Source organism: Leptonychotes weddellii, chromosome 9 (assembly GCF_054177405.1).
Source record: "Leptonychotes weddellii isolate Sample4059 chromosome 9, ASM5417740v2, whole genome shotgun sequence".
Taxonomy (NCBI): Eukaryota; Metazoa; Chordata; class Mammalia; order Carnivora; family Phocidae; genus Leptonychotes; species Leptonychotes weddellii.
The window spans coordinates 51,943,715-51,965,917 of NC_138377.1; the positions used below are offsets into that span (position 1 = coordinate 51,943,715).

At 34.7% G+C, this 22,203-nt stretch overlaps 1 protein-coding gene across 8 annotated transcripts in view; it reads right to left on the reverse strand.

Annotated features, from left to right (window-relative positions):
• The window catches only part of MIA2 (MIA SH3 domain ER export factor 2), a 98,530-nt gene that overhangs the window by 16,328 nt on the left and 59,999 nt on the right, over positions 1-22,203 (reverse strand). For 5 of the 8 annotated variants that reach the window (XM_081830580.1, XM_081830584.1, XM_081830583.1 and 2 more), the window contains 8 exons: positions 21,159-21,297; positions 16,902-17,003; positions 15,888-15,948; positions 15,328-15,363; positions 10,923-10,990; positions 9,587-9,669; positions 7,955-8,083; positions 3,685-3,843 (listed from right to left, as the gene is read on the reverse strand). In XM_081830580.1, coding sequence (XP_081686706.1) covers positions 3,685-3,843; positions 7,955-8,083; positions 9,587-9,669; positions 10,923-10,990; positions 15,328-15,363; positions 15,888-15,948; positions 16,902-17,003; positions 21,159-21,297 — 777 coding nt within the window. The remainder of the gene's footprint in view (positions 1-3,684; positions 3,844-7,954; positions 8,084-9,586; positions 9,670-10,922; positions 10,991-15,327; positions 15,364-15,887; positions 15,949-16,901; positions 17,004-21,158; positions 21,298-22,203) is intronic. The other 3 variants (XM_081830581.1, XM_081830590.1, XM_081830589.1) reach the window with 1 other exon arrangement.

The following is a 22,203-nucleotide window of genomic DNA, read 5'->3' on the forward strand; positions in this document are numbered from 1 at the left end:
ATTTAAAAATATATTAAAAGGGTGTGTTAGTCCCTACATTTTTCTTTACTAATCATTTCAGTTTTTTTCCTTTGGATTAATTGGGCAAGAAAGATACTTCAGTGTGGAAGATTTATTGCTCAGTTTGAGTGAAATAAAGGTTTATTAGTGGGAGGCAAAAAAAAAAACTATACTCAGTGGGTGCCTGGGTGGCTCAGTTGTTGGGCGTTTGCCTTCAGCTCGGGTCATGATCTCAGGGTCCTGGGATCGAGTCCTGCAACGGGCTCCCTGCTCGGCGGGAGGCCTGCTTTCTCCCTCTCCCACTCCCACTCCCCCTGCTTGTAGTCCCTCTCTCGCTGTGTCTCTCTCTGTCAAATAAATAAAATCTTTTAAAAAAAAAAAAAAACTATACTCAGGGGCGCCTGGGTGGCTCACTCAGTTAAACGTCCGACTCTTGGTTGCCACTCAGGTTATGATCTTGGGGTCCTGGGATCGAGCCCTGAGTTAGGCTCCCTGCTCGGTGTGGAGATGGCTTGGGATTCTCTCTCTCCTTCTCCTCTGCTCCTCCCCCACTCATGCATGGTCTCTCTCACTCTAAAAATAAATAAATATTTTTTAAAAAAACTATGCTCGGGGCGCCTCGGTGGCTCAGTCGTTAAGCAACTGCCTTCGGCTCAGGTCATGATCCCAGGGTCCTGGGATCGAGCCCCACATCGGGCTCCCTGCTCGGCGGGAAGCCTGTTTCTCCCTCTCCCACTCCCCCTGCTTGTGTTCCCTCTCTCTCTGTGTCTCTCTCTGTCAAATAAATAAATAAAATCTTAAAAAAAAAAAAAAAACAAAACTATGCTCAATGAGATTTAGAAAATGCTTATAATGAATAAAAAGAAATCTCAGGAGAGATGGCAAAAGTATAAAAAAATGAAAATTCTAGAACTGAAAAATATAGTTTCTAAAATAAAACTTTTACTGAATGGGCTTAATATTAATAGCAGAATGGAGATGACAGAGGGAAGAGTCAGTAAACTTAAAGAAAGATCAACAGAAATTATTCAACCAAAAGAATAAAAAGAATTGGAAACAAAATGAAAAGATTCAGCGATCTATGAAACAATTTCGAAAGGTCTAAAATTATAGGTTTCAGGCAATTTTTAAAGAACATGTAAAATATTTTCTAATTTTATGAATGGACAATAACAAAGTCATTACTGTCTGAGTTCTAGTCTCTGCTATTTGCCTAGCTGTTTTAACCTAAGACTGTCAGCTAATCTCTTTGAGGACTCAGTGTTCTTTCCAAATAATAAGGGAAATGAATAGATTAGTGGAGTTTGGGGGGGAGGTTTAGATTAATGGTTTTTAAATGTAGCTGCTCCTCAGAACCTCCAAGGGAGTTTTTTTAGAAATACAGGCTTTACTCCAAAATTCACATTCAGAAGGCCTGATCTGAGGTGGGACCCAGATGTATCTGCATTTTCCTTGAAGTTTCCTAAGTTATTTCTGAAGATGAGCCAACTTTGAGCCACTACACTAGATTTTCCTGAAGAGCTATGCAGTGCATGTGACAGGGACTCTTGGTACTAATAGCTTGTAAATTCTCAAAGGAAAGTTCTGTATGTAGAGATATGATATCCACCAAAATCTTGTAACCAAGTCCTTTGAGAAAGGAGCTGTGGTTTATTATCTTTATTTTTATCACAGCAAAACTTTTTAATGAATATTAAAGGTATGAAAGAAGATGTTCTATGCTATTCCCTAAAAGATTCTTGGGGCGCCTGGGTGGCTCAGTCGTTAAGCGTCTACCTTCGGCTCAGGTCGTGATCCCAGGGTCCTGGGATCGAGCCCCGCATCGGGCTCCCTGCTTGGCAGGAAGCCTGCTTCTCCCTCTCCTGCTCCCCCTGCTTGTGTTCCCTCTCTCGCTGTGTCTCTCTCTGTCAAATAAATAAATAAAATCTTAAAAAAAAAAAAAAAAAAGATTCTTAAGTATGTACGTCACAGCAAATAGATTTCCAAATATAAAAAAAATTCTCAGCTTTGTCAGAATCATTTGGGTAGTCATTCATTCAACAAATATTTGCTGAGGGGCGCCTGGGTGGCTCAGTTGGTTAAGCGACTGCCTTCGGCTCAGGTCACGATCCTAGAGCCCCGGGATGGAGTTCCGCATCAGGCTCCCTGCTCAGCAGGGAGTCTGCTTCTCCCTCTGACCCTCCCCCCTCTCATGCTCTCTCTATCTCATTCTCTCTCTCAAATAAATAAATAAAAAATCTTTAAAAAAAAACACCACCAACAACAAATATTTGCTGAGCAAATACTACATGCCTAGCATTGTGTTAGGTGCTGAGGCTATAGCAGTGAACAAAGTGACACAACTCTCTGTCTTCATGAAGCTGATATTTAGTGATAGCAAACAAAGCAAAACCACAGTATAGGCAGCCACCATATCTTAGAACACACACACACTACTACAGCAAGAGCTGATTCTTGGAATTAAAGTTCTTTTACTATAATATTCTTACCCTCTCCAACTCCTCAGGAAGAAATCGGAAATAATATTTTTTTTTAAATGTAACTAATGTATACAAAGCAGGCGTAGCTCACTTCACATAACAGTGTCCCTGAAACACTATGCCTAAATAAAGTTTAGCAAACCAAATAATTTTAAATATATTTCTTGGGAAAGTAAGAGCTATTAGGAAAATAGCAGTTATCGCCTTCCTCTGGGATATTCTGCTGTGACTCTTCTGGTAAATATATTTATTTTAGCCGTTAATCTAAGACATTTTGTTCAATGAGAAAAGACAATCTCAAGAAGGTGAACAGTATAATTGCACATAAGTGAAGGAATTTTTTTTTTTTAAAGATTTTTTTATTTATTTATCTGAGAGAGAATGGGAGACAGAAAGCATGAGAGGGGGAGGATCAGAGGGAGAAGCAGACTCCCCGCCGAGCAGGGAGCCCGATGCGGGACTTGATCCCGGGACTCCAGGATCATGACCTGAGCCGAAGGCAGTTGCTTAACCAACTGAGCCACCCAGGCGCCCCGAAGTGAAGGAATTTTTATATTTATGTTTATGAACATATGCTCAAAAACAAAACAAAACAAAAAAACCCAAAAAGTACAACATGCACCTTTTAAAAGATATAAAACTAAATTCTTAGAAAGGTATGCTAAGATGATGATGGAGATTTTTTCACTTTCCTAATTACACATTTCTCCATTGTTTAGGTTTGTTTTTTTTTAAGATTTATTTATTTATTTGAGAGAGAGAGTGGGGAGAAGGAGCAGACGGAAAGGGGGGGGAGAATTGTAAGCAGACTTTGTGCTGAGCGCAGAGCCTGATGCAGGGCTCAGTCCCACAACCCTGAGATCACGACCTAAGCCCAAACCAAGAATCTGATGCTTAACTGACTGCACCACCCAGGCGCCCACAATTGTTTGGATTTTCCAAAATAAACATGTATTACTTCTATGAGCAACAAAAATAATAAAGATATTCCATGGGAGGGTTTGAGGGGAGCAAAGCAGATTTCTGTAACATGAACAATTTACCCCTAATTTTTATGTTTGGAGATTTATGTTACTGTTGTTTTCTAATATACATCATGGTTTTTCTTAAGACAGGACATACATGTATTCCTCTTTTCTTCCATTCCTCTATGTTGCACAGACTGGTTGCCTTTCAAATATAAATAATTATATTCTTTCCATACCTGATGGAGGGATCATCATCCTACGATCCTGTTCCCATGGAGGTGAAAGGGACCCAGTGTCAGAAAGTGCTCTATGAGCATCAGCTAACCTATCACAGCTTGATTCTCCTCTTTCATTGGTATTCTGATGGTCCAGAGGATTCCCTGGGCCTCTTGAGCCTAATTAAAGAAAAAAATACAATTCTGTTTTACCTAAAAAAAGTATTATAAGACCTATCATCAAATGAAATCCAGGTAGCTTTTAAAAAGTGAGAACAATCAGATTCCAACAAAGTTTCCCTAAGACACATTAGACTACAATTCTATCCTACCAAAGCCTAGGACAAAGTCTAGGACAATGAGGAAATAATAGTTTTGTCATGTATATAAACAAACAACTGCCCATTAAAGTCATTTATAAATGTTATAACCATCATCATTTATACATAAAATCAGTGGCTAAACTGTGAATTACACATACTAAGTCTGAAAAAGAGGAGTATAAAGTAAATTGCAAAGTAAAGATTTCTATATCAGATGGAATAATTATAAAATGAGGTTTTTGTTGCTTACACTAATATGCCAATAGTCAAAGAGAGCATGATTCTTTTAAAACAGTCATCTTAGGCGCTATACACCTATTTCAATAATTCTACAACTACTCACAGTATTTTTTAGAACAACTCTTTTAGAAATATACTCAGATTAACTTAAGAGCCACTCAAGAAACTACATCTCAATGTTGAAACAGGACTCTATTTCTGTCCAAAAATAATTTTAACCAGTCTGATTACAAACTTTATACCCACCAGATAAATGTGGCTTTAAAGGGCTTTTAGCAATTTCTGAATATCAAATTCACCTTCAAAAAGAGCTCACAACTCTGAAGGCAAGTCTAAAACAAGAGTTTTAAAAACAACAGCACTGTTGGGATAAACACTTTGAACAAGGTAACACTCACATGGATAAGGAAATCAGCATGCTTACATTTATAAAAGAAGATAATCATTATAAAGTTCCCTTCTTATGATCACAAAAAGGACAGTACCTCAATTAATAACATATTCAATTAAAATGGAAAAATACAAAATTTTTTAAAAATTAACAAAATATGTTAATACTTCATTTATCTGTCACTGAAGGGAGAATAAGGTCTTCTCAAAATTATATTGCCCAGAAAACAAAAGCTTTTTCCTTTCAAGGAATAACTTTTAATTTAAAAAAAAAAAAAAAAAAAACCTTTTTAATAGAAATCTTCCCAAATGTTTCCCACATTTCAGTATACCTCTAATAGACTAAAACCAATTTGATGTTTTCTTGGTAACTTGCTCAAATCAGTGTAAGAATCCTTTTATATATATAATAAATATATATATTATATATATAAATATACAGTAATCTTTTAAAAATTTTTCTATCTACTCCCTTTGTACAGTCAGGAGGTAAACTGACTTTTATATTCAGAAGGTCAACTATCTCTTTTCCTTATAGTTGTATATTCTATTAATTTCCCCCAATCTTTCCTTCTAGCTTGTTCATCCTTCTAAGTAAGTTCATTAGAAGAAAAAGGCTGGGAAAGCAGAAAATTAAATTGGTAAAAAATGTGCTGAGAGTCAATTAGGCTGAGTTCATCTAGAGTGAAGCACAGATCTTTAAAGGAGACGAAGGCCTTCTCTTGACTGCTTCCTTTCAGAGAACCAAAGCACAGGCCAACTGACTACCAGGTGAAAAATTACAAACTTGAAAATGCTAAATGTTAAAATTTTCATTCAGACCAAAAGTTACATGAAATTTACTCTAAAAAGAAATTATTTTCCTTATACTCCATCTTATTTGAACATATATCTCACCCAAACTTTCAAATTTAAAAAGATAATAAAAGGAAAGAAAAGGGCACTCATCATGCTTCTTTGGTAGGTCACAGGAACTTTTACTTCAAAGCAACTCTTTTAAGACCTACTGATAACTTACCTAAAACTTCTGTAGCTTTTCTAACAAATAGCAAAACACCCTTGCAAATAATCTAAACACATCATTTCTTGAAAGTAATTAAAGGAGAGGAAAGTAATTTAAATAGGAGAGGAGAAATCAAAGGTAATTTTTACTCTTATTCCAAATATTCAATTGACTACAAGCAATCCTTGACTTATGATACTCAACTTCCAGTGATTCACATTTGCAGTTTAGCCAATTATACCTTTATTTCTAGGGCACTATTTTTCAGACTGCTGGCTGCAACCCATCATGGTGCATGAAATTAATTTACTCTTAATCAGCAATTTTTTTTAATGAAATGGAATAGAAATGAATAGAAAATAGCAGAAAGCATCAAAAATAGTAAGGGTAGTACTATTTCATATAAATAGTTTCTATTACATTTATGTTGGTGTATAATAGGACATGATATAAAATATATTTCTTACTGGGATCAAGGTGAAAAATCAGGGGGAAAATGAATTTCAGGGCACTTATAGCACACATGTGAATTTCAAAATTAGTCCCCTTCCTAAAGTGCTCAAGGCAAAGCTCTCCCAGGGCTTCAAGTGTCAGTCTGCAACTCACTCTTTCCCTAGGAGTTTTCAGTTCAAAGCCAACACAAGCAAAGATATCTGAAATGTCTCCAGGCTGTGGGTCCAATCAGCAGTGGGACTGGGAAGCAGGAGAGATCAGCGCTAAGTATACCAAACTGAGAATAAGGAAAGAATATGTAAATAGGAAATGGGCAAAGGGAGAATATCCCATAACCATAAAGTAGAAAATTCATTTTTTTTTTTTTTTAAAGATTTTATTTATTTGACAGAGAGACACAGCGAGAGAGGGAACACAAGCAGAGGGAGTGGGAGAGGGAGAAGCAGGCTTCCCGCGGAGCAGGGAGCCCGATGCGGGGCTCGATCCAGGACCCTGGGATCATGACCTGAGCCGAAGGCAGACGCTTAACGACTGAGCCACCCAGGCGCCCCGAAAATTCATTTTCTTATTCTTTGAAGGTAATCCCAAAGAAATAGCTCCAAAGAAAGAGCTCCAAAAATATTTAAAATAATGGCACTTCAACAAGGAAGTACAGCCTCTGTGAGAGACTATTTTGATAAGTAGTATCCATTTCAATATATGAGCTTTGATAAGTTGGGTTTAGTTTGGTGTTTTGATTTAGTCTCATTACTTTCTCTTCCTATCTTAGATTCAATATGCTAAAATCACTAATAAAAGGGGGGGAATGGGATCACAACACTAATGAAGAATACTATCAGCTCTTATACAATACACACTTAGGGCTAAAAACCTAAGACTTTTCATTTGGAAATAAACAGTGCTCTCTATATCTTTGCATTTTGCCACAATTCAAGGGAAAATTTTAAAGCAACTTGACAAAGTGAACAAAGTATGGTAAAAGATCAAAAGAGGAAAACTCCAGGTACATAGGTAACACCAGGTTAGTGCTGATGAAGTAAATGCAAAAAGACCAAGAGCTAATGCACAGGCTTGAAATAGCTGCTGAAATTCTCAAAAACCCATACAGGGTAACAAAGCAGACAATCCTGAGTCAGTTTCTCCAAGTATTAATAAATCATTTAGGTCTCCTTTAAGGCTCTCATCAAAACTGCCTACAAGATAGTACTTCTGAATTACTCTAAAAAAAAAGGTTCTTTCTTTCACTTTCTGATTTTCTACAATAAAAAGATCATGAAGTAAAAAAGATTTTGGAAATTCTCCATTTTAATAATGTTTCATTAAAATACAATTTTTTAAATTTTTTTTAAAGATTTTATTTATTTATTTGAGAGACAGAAAGGGACAGAGAGAGAGAGAGCACATGAGAGGGCAGAGGGTCAGAAGGAGAAGCAGACTCCCCGCTGAGCAGGGAACCTGATGCGGACTCGATCCCGGGACTCCAGGATCATGACCTGAGCCGAAGGCAGTTGCTTAACCAACTGAGCCACCCAGGCGCCCTAAAATACAATTTTATGCTAGGTTAGATTGTTATTGTATTTTATGCATTCTTTATATAGTGCTGTATTATGTAGTATAATATATAGTTTTAAGAAGTCAAAATGATTTAAAGAGATATACATCAAGTGCTTGATCAAAATGTAACCTATTATAATCCTATTTCTAAAAGTATATTAAAATTAAATATCACAGAGCTCCTTTTCCAAACAAAAGCAACCTATAATAAGTGCAAGGAATGCCTGTATCCAAAGGTTTATTTTAAAGATCATTTTAAAGATAAGTTGAGATGAAAATATAAAATAAGGAAGAAATCTAGAGTAATAAAGATGTTTAAACAATATACCTCTTCCTCCTCCCCCTGGAAGCAAAGGTGAGAGTCTGAGTGGACCCTCCAACAAAGTTGGAGGGGAGAGAAAAGCTCTCGTTTCGGATGAAGGTCGACCCAATGGTGAGGGACCATATGGGGAATGCTCTGGAATAATTAAAACAGCATGTTTAAATTCATAGTTTCAATTAGCTACACTATAGATTAGAATTCCATTTCAACAATTTCCATCAGGTCACCCTATTGCCAATTTAAGTTTAATCCACATCCTGAATACTAACTATGCCTTGGGTTTTGCTAATATGGGATAGAATTAAATATGGAACCCTGTGTTTTTAAAGTCTGTCTACCAAATGGATACTGCAGTCAATAAAAACATTATCCTCTTGGTAACTAACACACTTAAATAACCATACAATATTAATAAGCAAAGGATAATGGTGATATTTTAGAGGTATAAAAGGATTTGGGGGCTATGAAGTTTGTTTGGTTTTGCTTTTAATGGCAGTATGCTTCCAGATAGTTCAGCTGGTGAGGGTTGTAATATAAAAGGGCTCGGTTTAAATTAGAGCCAGATAGTCTGTGTTGGGCCATGAATTATTTGAGTAAAGCTCAGATTTTGAAAAGTAGAAGTGCAAAATCCTCTGAAGCATCAGAAACTACTTTTGATTCATTCCCACTGAAAATTCAGATTACATTTATTCAGCAAATAAATCACTTTATAAACCATATAACCAAGAGCCCTATCATTTTACAAACCTCACCACTCCCAAGTAATGATTATGCTTCCAAAGATCGAAAATCAACAACATTAAAAAACAAGCTTAAGTACCACCAAAATAATACTTTTAAACATGTTAAATTTTATTACGTAGCTTATATAATAGTCAAATGCAGTTACAACAAAAGATCAAAGCATTATTTAATCTTTCTGAAACTTCTGCATTAGGTTCAGAAGAGAATTCCTTCTGTATAATTCCCACCACTCCGAACTTTATTACTATTTGAAATTAATAATAATCTATTTTGTTAAATGTAAAAATACCTTCATTTTAATGAAATTAGACTCTCAAAAGTGATTTTTATTCCTTCAAAACAGTTATTAAAATGGGATTCCACCTTTATAAAGATAGCTTTTTTTTCACTGCCTTAGATGCTTAATTCCAATTCAACCAAAAATTATTTTGAAAAATTTAAACTATTTGGAACAGAATGAGATCATTAAAAATGCTAACTCATTAATGAGTGGACAAGAATATTAAATACATCTTCCAAAGAACAGGTCCTCTCTTGGAGGTAATTAAAGCAATGAAAGCTCAGATTATTAATGTTTTCCCACCTTAATTGATACTTTTAAATAATTAAAAACAACTGTTATAATTCTTGTTTTTATAATTCAAGCAAATTCCAAAGAATAGTGGATATGTAAACAGTCACTGAGAAATGGAGGCAGCAATTATTTACATTTTTGCTAGGGAAACAAAACTCAGAAACTTGGGAGATTATGATAGAATTCAGATTAGAATCCTGGCTCCAAAATCTAAAATATTTATAAAATAATAGTATTAATTTACACTAATACAAAAGGTATGTGCAATATATACATATGTATATATGTATTTTAAAGGAGGGTTTAAAAAAAAAGACTACCTCTGCCAAATGCTGTATTTGGAACATCAAGTGCATAAGGATCTTTTTCTAAAAGTTCAAATTTAAACTCTGTTTCAGTTAATCTGCAAATAAAGAACAAACATCTCTAAGTTACTCATCCAAGAAAAGCACCCACATTTCAAGAAAAATGCCACTACCAAGTATAAGGTACTCTTCACTACCTCATATCTACATAGAAGAAACAGATCTTTAAAATTATTCTTATGAGTAATATATATAATCGTCAAATAACTATATTGTACTCCTGAAACTAATAGAACACTGTGTGTTAACTAGACTGGAATTAAAATTAAAAAAAGAAACCAAAATAAACATTCTGACCAAAATACCTTTCTATTGTTCTGTTTTCAAAACTAAACTACAGTGAATACTATTATCACAGAACCCAAATTTTAGAAATAGCAGGGCCTTCCAAGGTCAGCCAGTTCAAATCTATCACTTTACTACCAAAGAAACAGGCTAAAAGTTTACATGATTTATTCAGAATGAAAGTGCAAGGATTAAACACAGGGCTCCTAGCTCTGAGTCATGTCTGCTTTCCATTTTAATGTTACCCATGATTCCAATCATAACATGAAGAATCCAGTGAACTCATCCTACTATTTTACTCCTAAACCTTTTATCTGAAAAATGTGACATTTTAAAAGAAATCTTATTTCTAGTTTTTGATCATCGGATCTGAAATAAAACATTTAATCATGGAGTTTTCATTTCAGAGTAGAAAAGACCAGCAAAAAGACTAAACTAATATTGGATAATGTTAATAGTACATTCTGGCAAGAAATTTTAATACCTGGGAAGACTATTATAATCCTCCTAGAAAAGTATTTACTCTTCCTTTTGATTATACATTGTAAACTTTTATTCTCCCTTTCATTTTATTATTGTAAGGCACTGTCATCCAATACAAGAAAACCAGAGAATGAGAGAAACAATAAACATTTATTCTACCCATTCATCTACTAAAAGATGCCAGTACTCTGAGAATTACTACATCAGAGATTTGTCCTTTCTCTTTCCATCCTTTGTAATCACCTTCTTCCTACTCTGGTTTAAAAAAAAATTTCTTTTTAAGTTATGCTTTTTACAGAAGAACATGTGAACAGTTTACCTCTGTTAAAATAACTTCTCTAAGACAAGTGTTTCAAACAAAAAAAAATACAGTAACTCATAGTAAAACTAATAAATATTTCACCACCAGATATGCTGGACCCATGCAAGTTTTATTTATCCCTATAAAAGTACTACATAATAAATAACAATTAAAAATAAAGTAATAACTAAAGCTTTAAAGTGTTCCCACAAAGAAACTTACTTTTGTCTATTGTGAGCATTTTCTTTCCTCAAATCATTAAGATTTCTTTCAGCAGTCCGAGCTGCCAACTTAAAGAAAATAATACATTTTTTATCTTTTTTTGAAAATATATTTTAAAAATAACACATACAAACGTAAAATGAGAGATAAGTATTCATAAATATCACAATCACTTAAGTATCCATTTCAGAAACTCATCGTAAAATTTTTTTAATTTAGGGAATTGTTTAAAAGGGTATGAGTTTCCTATAACCAGAAGACATGAGTCTCAAGGCTGGAGTCTGATCACATACTTGCCAATGAATGCTGTCATCTAGATGTGAAGTCAAGGATTAGCACTATTTCCTGCTGTCAATATCCAAGTAACATGACAAAAGCAATGTAAGAGGACCCAAGCTTAGGGTGACGGGAATGGAGACTCAGAATCATTAGGCATGGGTACACTGGCTATAATATCATAGACAGCCGTCTCTGGACAGAAATCACTATTTGCAATGAAACCATAAAGGTCTATAACAGTTTCACAGCATGCCCATATAGGCTATTTTTTAAAATGGCTGAATATAATCAAAGCATGCAGCATGTCTGTTAAATGAACAGCACTGTTAAAATCAATTCCTATAGTCTTTTACATTTGTTTAGTGAAATTTTTATTTAATAAAATGTTAGAAAATCACAAAATAAACTTACACTTATAAAAAATACCAAGAACATATAATATTCCTAAGTAGTTTGTGGGCAAAGGTTAAACGTGTATAGAATACTGCATGTTTCCCAGTCATTCTGTGAACTTTCCAGTTAAGTAGCAGTGTCTGGAACATCAGACCTGGCCAAACTAATGCAATCCACTTGGGCAAATGTATTTATCATACAAAGGTAGGCAATTTCACTCAGTCTATAATCACAACTTTTTACAAGTAAAAAGAACTATCTATTAAATGTATTCACCTAAAATTATGAACTACACATTAAAACTGACATTAACTGGCCAAAGAACAAAGTATGTTAAATATTCACACACACATACACAAAAAAAACATAGCTTAACCATATTTTAGCATTCATTATGAAAAAGACTCCATGTATAAATCATTTTCTAACATAACCATATAATCAATTTTATACTAATAAAAAAGAATATTCACCATAACAATTTTAGTTAATAAAATACCAATTCATTTAATAATGCAGAACCAAAACTACTTCTAAATGTTTTCTATACATTTAGTATAACCTATTTACTCTTAATTATAAGGCACAAAACAATGCAAAGTTAGTAAGTCCAAAGTAAATTCTACTATGATTATAGTGCTATCAATATGAAAGACATAGCTACAAAAAATATAAATATAAATGCACTGATGCTAAATGATTACAAGCTTTTGAAAAGCTTACACTTCAAAGGTTAGGTAAAACTGTACTTTCAATGAATGACCACACTGTATTCAGATATTAAATACTTACAATATGCAAAAAAGCATTCTACTAAGTACAGGTATTAAGGGAAAAGAAACAGCCCTATCTTAAGAAGCTTAAATCTGTGTTAAGGACAACTATAAATGACCATAGTACTTGCCATAGAACACATAAAAACAAAGTATTATGTGAATTCAAAAGAAGAAAAGATTAGATCTAATGGGATGGAGCAAAAAAATGCTCAAAGGAAAAAGTAACATCTGAAATTGTGAAATTATTTATAACAGTAAAAAAGTAGAAACAGGGGCGCCTGGGTGGCTCAGTCGTTAAGCATCTGCCTTCGGCTCAGGTCATGATCCCAGGGTCCTGGGATCAAGCCCCGCATCGGGCTCCCTGCTCAGCAGGAAGCCTGCTTCTCCCTCTCCCACTCCCCCTGCTTGTGTTCCCTCTCTCTCACTGTGTCTCTCTCTGTCAAATAAATAAATAAAAAATCTTAAAAAAAAAAAAAAAAAGTAGAAACAAAGGAAACATTTATCAAATGGGAAAGGTTTATATAAATTATAAAATATTCAGGGGCGCCTGCGTGGCTCAGTCGGTTAATCGCCTGCCTTCGGCTCAGGTCATGATCCCGGAGTCCTGGGATGGAGTCCCACATCAGGCTCCCTGTTCAGCAGGGAGTCTGCTTCTCCCTCTGCCCTTTACCCTGCTTGTGCTCTCTCTCACTCACTCTCTCCCTCTCAAATAAATAAAAATCTTAAAAAAAAAGTTATAAAATATTCATAGAAAAAGATCTACAATATATTAAATAAAGCAGGATATAAAACAGTTATATATAGCATGTTTTCAGTTTTCAAAACATACATGTGATTTATGTCTAAATATATTTTTTTAGGTATAGAATAAATGAAAGTGATATTGTTGATTACTTCTTTGTACATCTTTTCTATATAGTCTGAACTTTTTATTCACTAAGTATACATTATTTTTATAAAATCTAAAAAAAAAATCATTTTGAGGGGTGTCTGGGTGGCTCCGTTGGTTAAACATCTGCCTTTGGCTCAGGGCATGATCCCAGGGTCCTGGGATGGAGCCCTAGATCTGGCTCCCTGCTCAGTGGGGAGTCTGCTTCCTCCTCTCCCTCTGTCCCTCCCCTTGCTCATATGTGCACTCTCTCTCTTCCTCTCTCTCTCAAATAAATAAATATTTTTTTAAAAATCTTCATTTTGAGACATAAAGGATATTTTTTTTTTTTAAAGATTTTATTTATTTATTTGAGAGAGAATGAGAGAGAGAGCACATGAGAGGGGGGAGGGTCAGAGGGAGAAGCAGACTCCCTGCCGAGCAGGGAGCCCGATGCGGGACTCGATCCCGGAACTCCAGGATCATGACCCGAGCCGAAGGCAGTCGCCCAACCGACTGAGCCACCCAGGTGCCCGAGACATAAAGGATATTTTTTGCATTTTCGCATTCCCCCGCAGAGGGAGTGGCAGGCAGAGGGAGAGGGAGCAGACTCCCTGCTGAGCAGAGAGCCTGACGTGGGGCTCAATTCCAGGACCCTGGGATCATGACCTGAGCCAAAGGCAGCCGCTTAACTGACTGAGCCACCCAGGTGCCCCCTTTTTGCATGTTTTAACATAAAGTCAATGTCATTATTTACTAAACAAGAAATGCAATATGTACAGTAACAGAAAAAGCTCAGACTTGGAATCAAAAAGGTCAGAATTTCAATCTCTACTCTTCACTCTTTGATCATGTGACCTTGGACTGTTTCCTCATCTGTAAAATTTGAATTATAATACCTATTCTATAGTTATTATGTGGATTGAATGAGTTATATATGCAAAATGCCTTTAAGTATAGTGTCTAGAATACAAGAGACTAACAAACATCAGTTCTTCAAATAATCTGTTCTTAGTATTCAGAAAGTAGTGGGGAGTGGTGAAAAAGATTAAATTCATCTCCAAGCCCAGCTTAATTCAATAACAAATCTTCACTTGAGCCCTCAACACAAAATCTGAGAAATGGGAAGAGCCCTGAAATTCAACATGTCTAATTCTCAACCTATGCTGGAATCTCCACTCCCAGAAATATCCACATCTAAGAAATATCTCCCAAGCTTCAGTGCAACAGTATAGTAATAGTTAACATGTACTGAGTGCTTAGTATGTGTCAGGCACCTGGCTAACAGCCTTACGTGAGTTATCTTACTTACTCATCATAGTAACTCTATGAAATAGGTACTATTGATATTATCTATCTTTCCTTACAGGTAAGGAAACAACAGATGTTGTTGTTACAGGTGATGGAACCAGGATACCAACCATGACAGGCTGACTCCAGACTCCATGTGTTCATCCACTGGGCAAACTGTCTCCCCTTGAAGACTCCTAGGGACAAGTCCTATAAACACCAGCTATTACAACAGTTCTACATATTAGACAGACCATTCCTACAATTAGTAAAACCTATATCCTTATCATTTCCTTACACAGTCCTCCTCTGGAGCACTGACATGCCATTTCTCACTATGATCTTTTTCTTGATGTGTATCAAGTAATTCAACACTGAGAATCAGATACCAAAACTGTATAACTTTTACAACTAGAAGAGGCTTTCAATATCACTTAGTTCAATCTGTTGTTTTTACAGATGAGTAAACAGGCCCAGTAATTTTAAGTAACTTGTCCACAAGTATCAGTGGTAATCCAGGGTCCTCAAACAATTAATCCACGAACATTACATCACCTCCCCCAGAGAGAATATAAGCTCCTTGCAAAGTAAAAACAAAGAGGGAAAAACTAGATTTTGTGAATAACTGTGTTATAACAAAGTATTTAGTTCATAAAGAACTTAATTTCTCTACCAGTAAAATGAAAAGAAACTGATTTTATTTAATACTAACCTAATTTGCAGTGTGAAAGTGTACCTTTTAAACTGCTCATTTCAATTAGGAAAAAGAACAACGTGACAAAGAGAATTTAAAACTCACCCAATTATCATGTGCTTTTTTCTCATGGGAAGTAATCTGAAAAAGAAATTCATTAAAATACTACTGATTTTCTTAAGTAAAAATTTTCACATCTACCACTATGATTTAGTACACAACTCATAAACTCAAAAATAACTCAAGCATCTCTGAAAAGTACATTTTTAAAGCAAATTTTCATAAACATCTGATTTATTACATTCTTAAAACAAAAACTGAATGAAATTTGTCTAGTAAATTTCTGTTTTATGCAATAATCAACTACAATGAGTTACCAACTAAGAGATAATTAGCCCAAGTGAATATGAGACCCCCAATGCCCATATGTTTATTTATTTATTCAATCCACATTCCCAAAGAAGCAGGAGACATGGCAATTTTAAACAAGGTCTCTTATTCCAGAACTTTGGCTCCCTATAAATGTCCCACAGACATGTGCAAAGCTTCAAGAAAAGTGTACAACTATCAAGTAACTATACTCCTATATCAAAATAGAGATAAACAATTCAAACAAATCATAATTGTTTTAATTTATACACACACACACACACACACACACATACCTGCCCTTGATAAGAATGAATGGTTCTCTCCAATTCTTCTTCAAGATCTTTGGCTCGCTTTCTATAAGGAACAATCATTCTACTATTAACATATACTAAGAAATGAGAGAATACACTGTATCTACTGAAAATATCAATTAAAACACCTAGAGTGCTTTGTTTAATATAAAAAATAACTCCAGAACTCTACACATTAATCAGCTTTAGAGGTTCTAAAGCAGTGTATTTTTCTTGATATAATTTTAACATTAATTATGCTTTAAGAGTACTATTACTTGGGTTTACCTAAACCAAGGGTCATGCAAGGATTTATATGGTATATTGGTTTGTCTTTATTTTTAAGAAGCATGAACTTGGATGGCTTATTCAGATGCCTGTAATCCTAACAGAATTCTTAGGAAATTAACCAACTGTGTGAAATAAAATGTTACTTACTACCTTTACACTACTAGTAAGATAATTTCTTCTTTTGGACAAAACCCAAGCTTACTCTTCCTAATACAAAATGAAATATCAGAACTGTTTGGGACACTGCTAAATCTTGCCCCTTATCTTCTCTAGGTTTTCTTTTATTTCCATGGAACTAATGACAAGTGAACCAAGGAAAATACTAGACATATAAACACTTCTTCAGACCTTTAGCTGTGGCTCACTCTTTTTGAGGCATACTTCTCAAATTCCTTAATATTGTATGCATTCTTCCCCATTTGAACCAAAGAGGAAAGACCTTGAAATTAACAGCTATTCATAAATTTCTTCACATTAACATAAAATAGGATTTTCCATGTTCAAATACAACTAATGTGAGAGATTCAAAATCATACACACTGAAAGGAAAACATTTTTTCCTTCTTATATTTTCTGTGTAATTGCATAATAGCAAGATATCCAAATGAAAAATAATCAGAAAAATGTTGGGTTTATTTTTTTCGGTTGCTTTATTATTTTTTCTGATATTAGGTTTTTGGATACCCTCCCCACTTCAAAAAGAAAGGAGTAAAATATGTTCAGTACCTGTAGGTCTCCAGCTCTTCAGCTGCATGACTGATCTTTTCATCTGCTTTGGAAAGTTTCTCCTCTTTCTCTAATCGGTAATTTTCCTCTACTGTTAATTTCCTTAAAACAAAAAGTGTTGCTTTTTTACAGTATGTCATAAGATAATCAAATATATCTTTTTAATTATACGGCAACTGGTGCTTCCCATAAAACAATTTGCATAACACCACTAAAAACATCACATGCAAGAAAAAAAGTACCTGCGTAAATATTTCTCGTGTGGAACTTAAGATTATAAACTGAAATTATAAACCGTCTTGTCTAATATAGTACTACTAATATAAAAGCTTTAAGAGTTTTCTATAAGACTTTATCATAAAAATAAGACCAAAGGTAAATATTAGTAAAAACTATCATGACTATATATTATTTATCAAGACTTCTCATATAAAGCTTCATTACATTTACTAGACAAGAAGTCATCAAGTAATGAACTGTATTTCAATCATTTTTAAATTGGTTGTTAAGTCATTAACATAGTAATTAAGTTTCCAGGACAGTTCACATACACCAAAACAAAACAAAACAAAACAAAACAAAACCTAACTTATAAAGAACCCAAAGTAAATAAAAGCAGTAGTAACACTCCTTCTTACTACTTCTAGTTCTCTTAGTAATAATAGCTAACTTAGTGAGCCATTAGTATGTGCAAGAAATTGTTTTTAGACTTTTACATGTATTATTATCCTATTTAATTATCATAATAGCTCTATAAGAAGAGAAAGGAAGCAAAGAGAAACTAAAGAAGTGAACCTAGGCATAGAGCTAGCAAGTAGTGACTCCATTATACTATATTACTCATTGTTTCACATGGTATCATCAGTAACACTGGTCCTTCAAGAAATACTTATTGACCACCACAGGAAAAGACATTTGGAGTCCTAAATGTGAACATCTCCCCTTCTTCATGAACTTTGGGGAGGCACATGACAAACTACTGAAGAAATTCTACAGGGCAGGACTAAATTTTTTTTTTTTTTTAAAGATTTTATTTATTTATTTGAGAGAGAATGAGAGAGAGCACATGAGAGGGGGGAGGGTCAGAGGGAGAAGCAGACTCCCCGCTGAGCAGGGAGCCCAATGCGGGACTCGATCCAGGGACTCCAGGATCATGACCTGAGCCGAAGGCAGTCACTTAACCAACTGAGCCACCCAGGCGCCCAGGACTAAATGTTTTATATTCCACAAACTACATTACCAATTGCTAAGAAAGCACTTGCTAGGTCAATCATTTCATAGGTGTTAGAAGAAAATAAAAATCATCTCTTCAGAAGAAGTATGAAAGTATAATGGGCTTGGAGATAGAAGGAGGTGTATTTTTACAGAATCTAGATTAAAAATGGCCAGAAATTCTTTGACACCTCTGCTGCTAAAAAGTAGTCTATGAACCCTCCCCTTGAATTTGGGTAGGCTCATTAATGATGGAAACTGCACTATAAAAGAAGCCTGATGATTTGACCAAAAAACAATTACATCTTACTTCACATATTTAAAGCAACTTATCAGGGCATCTGGGTGGCTCAGTCAGTTAAGCATCATTTATGGCTCAGGACATGATCTCAGGGTTGTGAGATCGAGCCCTGCATCAGGCTCCACGCTAGGCATGGAACCTGCTTTAAGATTCCCTCCCTCTCCCTCTGCACCCTCCTGCATGCTCATGTGCTCTCTCTCCCTAAAAATAAGTAAAATAAAAATCTGAAAAAAAAAGATTCTCTCGCCCTCCCTGCCCCTCACCCTCTAAAAAAATAAAAATTAAAAATAAAATAACAATAATAAAGCAACATATCAAGCTTCTATGTTACACTATTTCACTTCTCTCCAATATTAAATCTGGAAAAGTGCTAGTAATGGAATATACCTCATGGAAACATCAATCTAGCATCTAGAAAATGACTGAATCTAAATCATACTGGTATGCAGGCAAAAATATTAATTTAACATTTTACTAACACTATCAACTCTCTATATTCTACTCTAAAGAACAACCAGTGGCACAATTCACTGAATTTGAGTAATGAATATTTTAATTTAAATGTAAGAATGGAATATACAGTATTTTGGGAATTGAAATATTTCATATTAATGAATGAAATCACAATGTCAACAACATACACAGAGCCAAGATTCTACTCAGCTTCCCACCCATGCTCTGAATATCTACAGAGAACATCTTTTCTTTTTGAAATTTTAAACATTCCACATCGAAATTCTATAATTAACCAATCAAGTTCAAAAGATACACTCAAAAGTATTCCTTTTACCTCAACTAATCCCCTTTATGCCCAAATTTACTCACAATATCTTTCATCCTAACATAAAATGAAGGGTCGTCCATTCCTATGTTTACTGATGAAAACCATGAGCTGTCCACTCTGTAGCTCTTCCGTTTAGTCAAGTATATTTCTCTTTCATATCCTGAGCAGTCCCAAGTGGCCCAAAGTCCATGATGAACAGCAAGTTTTGAATTTTTGAATGGACCCCAAAGAATGATTGAAGTATACAGCTTGGCAGTGACAGAGCTAAACAAATCCCCCAGCATCCTGATGGCAATGTAACGTTGGTATTTTCTACCAGTTTCCAAATACATAAAAAAGAATCTCATTCCCATTAGTTATGTTTTCTAAAGTCACCACAAATCCTAAATTAGCAAATACTGAACCAGTGCTCTTAAGGGAAGCAGAATTAGGTTTCTGTATGCTCTGGTGACAGCATTTTCATCTACCAGTCAATACATAACCCTGTTTTATGTGTGTTGGTTTAAACACACCTTATTTAACATCTATTGTTGGTTTATTAATAATGAACTCATGGCCAACAGCATTATAACTCATGTCCAAACAAAGGTTATCTTTTGACAAAAAGCACAAAAACATGGCAACTACATATAATGCAAAAAGGACACCTGTTTACAAAATAAGAGCTGAAATACAAAAGCAGACTGGGAACGTGCACACTGGGCAATTCACATTTTTTGCCGTTCTGTGCATGTCTAAGAATGACCACTACAGCTCCATGAGTACTGGTTTGGGGTTAAAAGTAAGTTTTCTCAAGTAGGTAAATTTGCAAATACAGAAACTACAAATGATGAAGATCGACTGTAATAACTTTCATTAAAGGGGCTTGAAATTACATTAATTAAATCAAGTTATATTTTATTTCCTTTTATGATGAAAAATATGTCCTATAGTGGTATTTGAAAATCTGGAGTCTCCAGATAGGTATCTTAACAGTCTTCTGTGTTTCTATGCATTTAGGCATCAGTACACACATGCACAGAAACTTTCACTCTAATATATAAAGGTACTAACATATTTATTCATATATTCAACAAATGTTTATTGAATAACTACCATGTGCCAGACAGAATATTAGGAACCAGAAATACAGAAGAAAAGAGAATAAAGTAATTCTCTCATGGAGTTTACATTTAATGTTGGGAAGATTAAAAAAAAAAAAGACATTCATCAGAGGACTATAAGGGCTATAAAGAAAAATAAAACAAGACAAGGGGATAGGGAATTGCAGGTATTATCTTAGTTAGGGTAACCAGGGAAAGATTCTTTGAAGCAACATTTGAACCTAGACCCAAATGAAATGAAGGATTTAACCTTATACAGGGGAATACCAGTTCAAGGCAGAAAGAGCAAGTGCAAAAGGCCCTGAGTATGCTAGAGATCATCGAGAAAGGCCAGTGTGCTGGAGGGTAATGAAGGAAAAAGAAAATGAATAAGCTAAAATTAGAGGCATAACCAGGAAAAAGGAAAAAAAAAAAAAAGAGGTAGCCAAAGGTCAGATCTTACAGAGTTTTGTAGGCCATATAAAAGCTTTGGATTAAATTCCAAGTGTTACATGAAGGCACTTGGAGTTTGCAAACAAGACAGTGACAATACCTATAATTTATGTTTTAGAAGGGTCATGCCACTGGAGACAACTGTGCAGGAAGTTAAGTGGAAAAAAACTACTCATAAGGCTACTGCAATAAACCAGGCACTAACTGATGATGGTTTAGATGAGACTCATAGTAGGGGAGGCATGAAAAATGGTCAGATTCAGAAGAAAAAGTGTTTCAAGATCAAATAACTTCCTTAAAAATGAACTGATGAAATATTCCCCAATCATAAATTGAGTACTTTGAATATCACATAAGCTGAATATGCACTATTTTTAACTATTTTACTTGCCATACAGTGAAGTTATCAATGTAATTTTTATTACCTGTGAAGTGTCATTTCATTTTCTTGATACAATTCGGTCATTACTTTAAGTTTCTGCTGAAGCTTTTGATTCTCACTTTCAAATTGTATATTTTCTGACTGCAAAGATGCTTGTTCAGTCTGGAGATTTTTAATACACTCTATAGAAAATTTTTAATATTTACAAAGATTAATATTTCATAAAGATTAAAATTATCAAAAATAATAAATTATTAATAAATGAAATTCTTTCCAACAGAAAATGTGTATTTTGTTCACCTAAATGCTTTTTAATATTTTAATTAAAGAACTAGATAAACTGTTACAACTTTTTTATTACTCCAAGATTTCCCAAAACCTTCAATATTCTAATTCCAGCATCTAATTTTCAGTTAGGGTGCCAAAAACCAGTAAAATTCTCATGAAGGTTATGGAGATGAGAGGTCTGAAGGGAAAGAAATATTTTAGTTCAACATTTCCTGTGGGCGCCTAAGTGGCTCCGTTGGTTAAGTTGGTTAAGTTGGTTAAGCTCCTTTCTCAGCAGGGAGCCTGCTTCTCCCTCTACCCTCCTGCCCTGCTCAGGCTAGTGCCGCTAGCAGCGCGCTGTCACAAAAAAAAAATCACCTTTACAAAAAAAAACCATTCCCTGTGAAACTACTTCCACATGATGAACAATTCCTATTTTTATCTAGCAAAAAGTTTACAGGTTAATACTTAACTTCTAGCCATCCCTCCTTTTAAGCAAAATTGAGATATATAAGTCAGGCCAGAAATTTCAATCTTCTGATAAGAAATGGTACAAAATCATCCTAGCTTAATCCAGATCAAGATTGGAGAGAAAAATATCAGTTTTAACTTGTTTCAAATGCTAACCCACCTACAAGAATTATCTATAAAACAAAAATTAACAATTCTAAGTAATTACGAGTGCTAGATAATTAGTGCATTGTTATTAAAAACCATTTATCTTCCAACATCATAACTCCACCTTTGACTTCCTCTAAGACTGAGGTGCCATCTCCCAAAACATGTATATAAATCATAACGACAAATCTTTTTTATTTTAT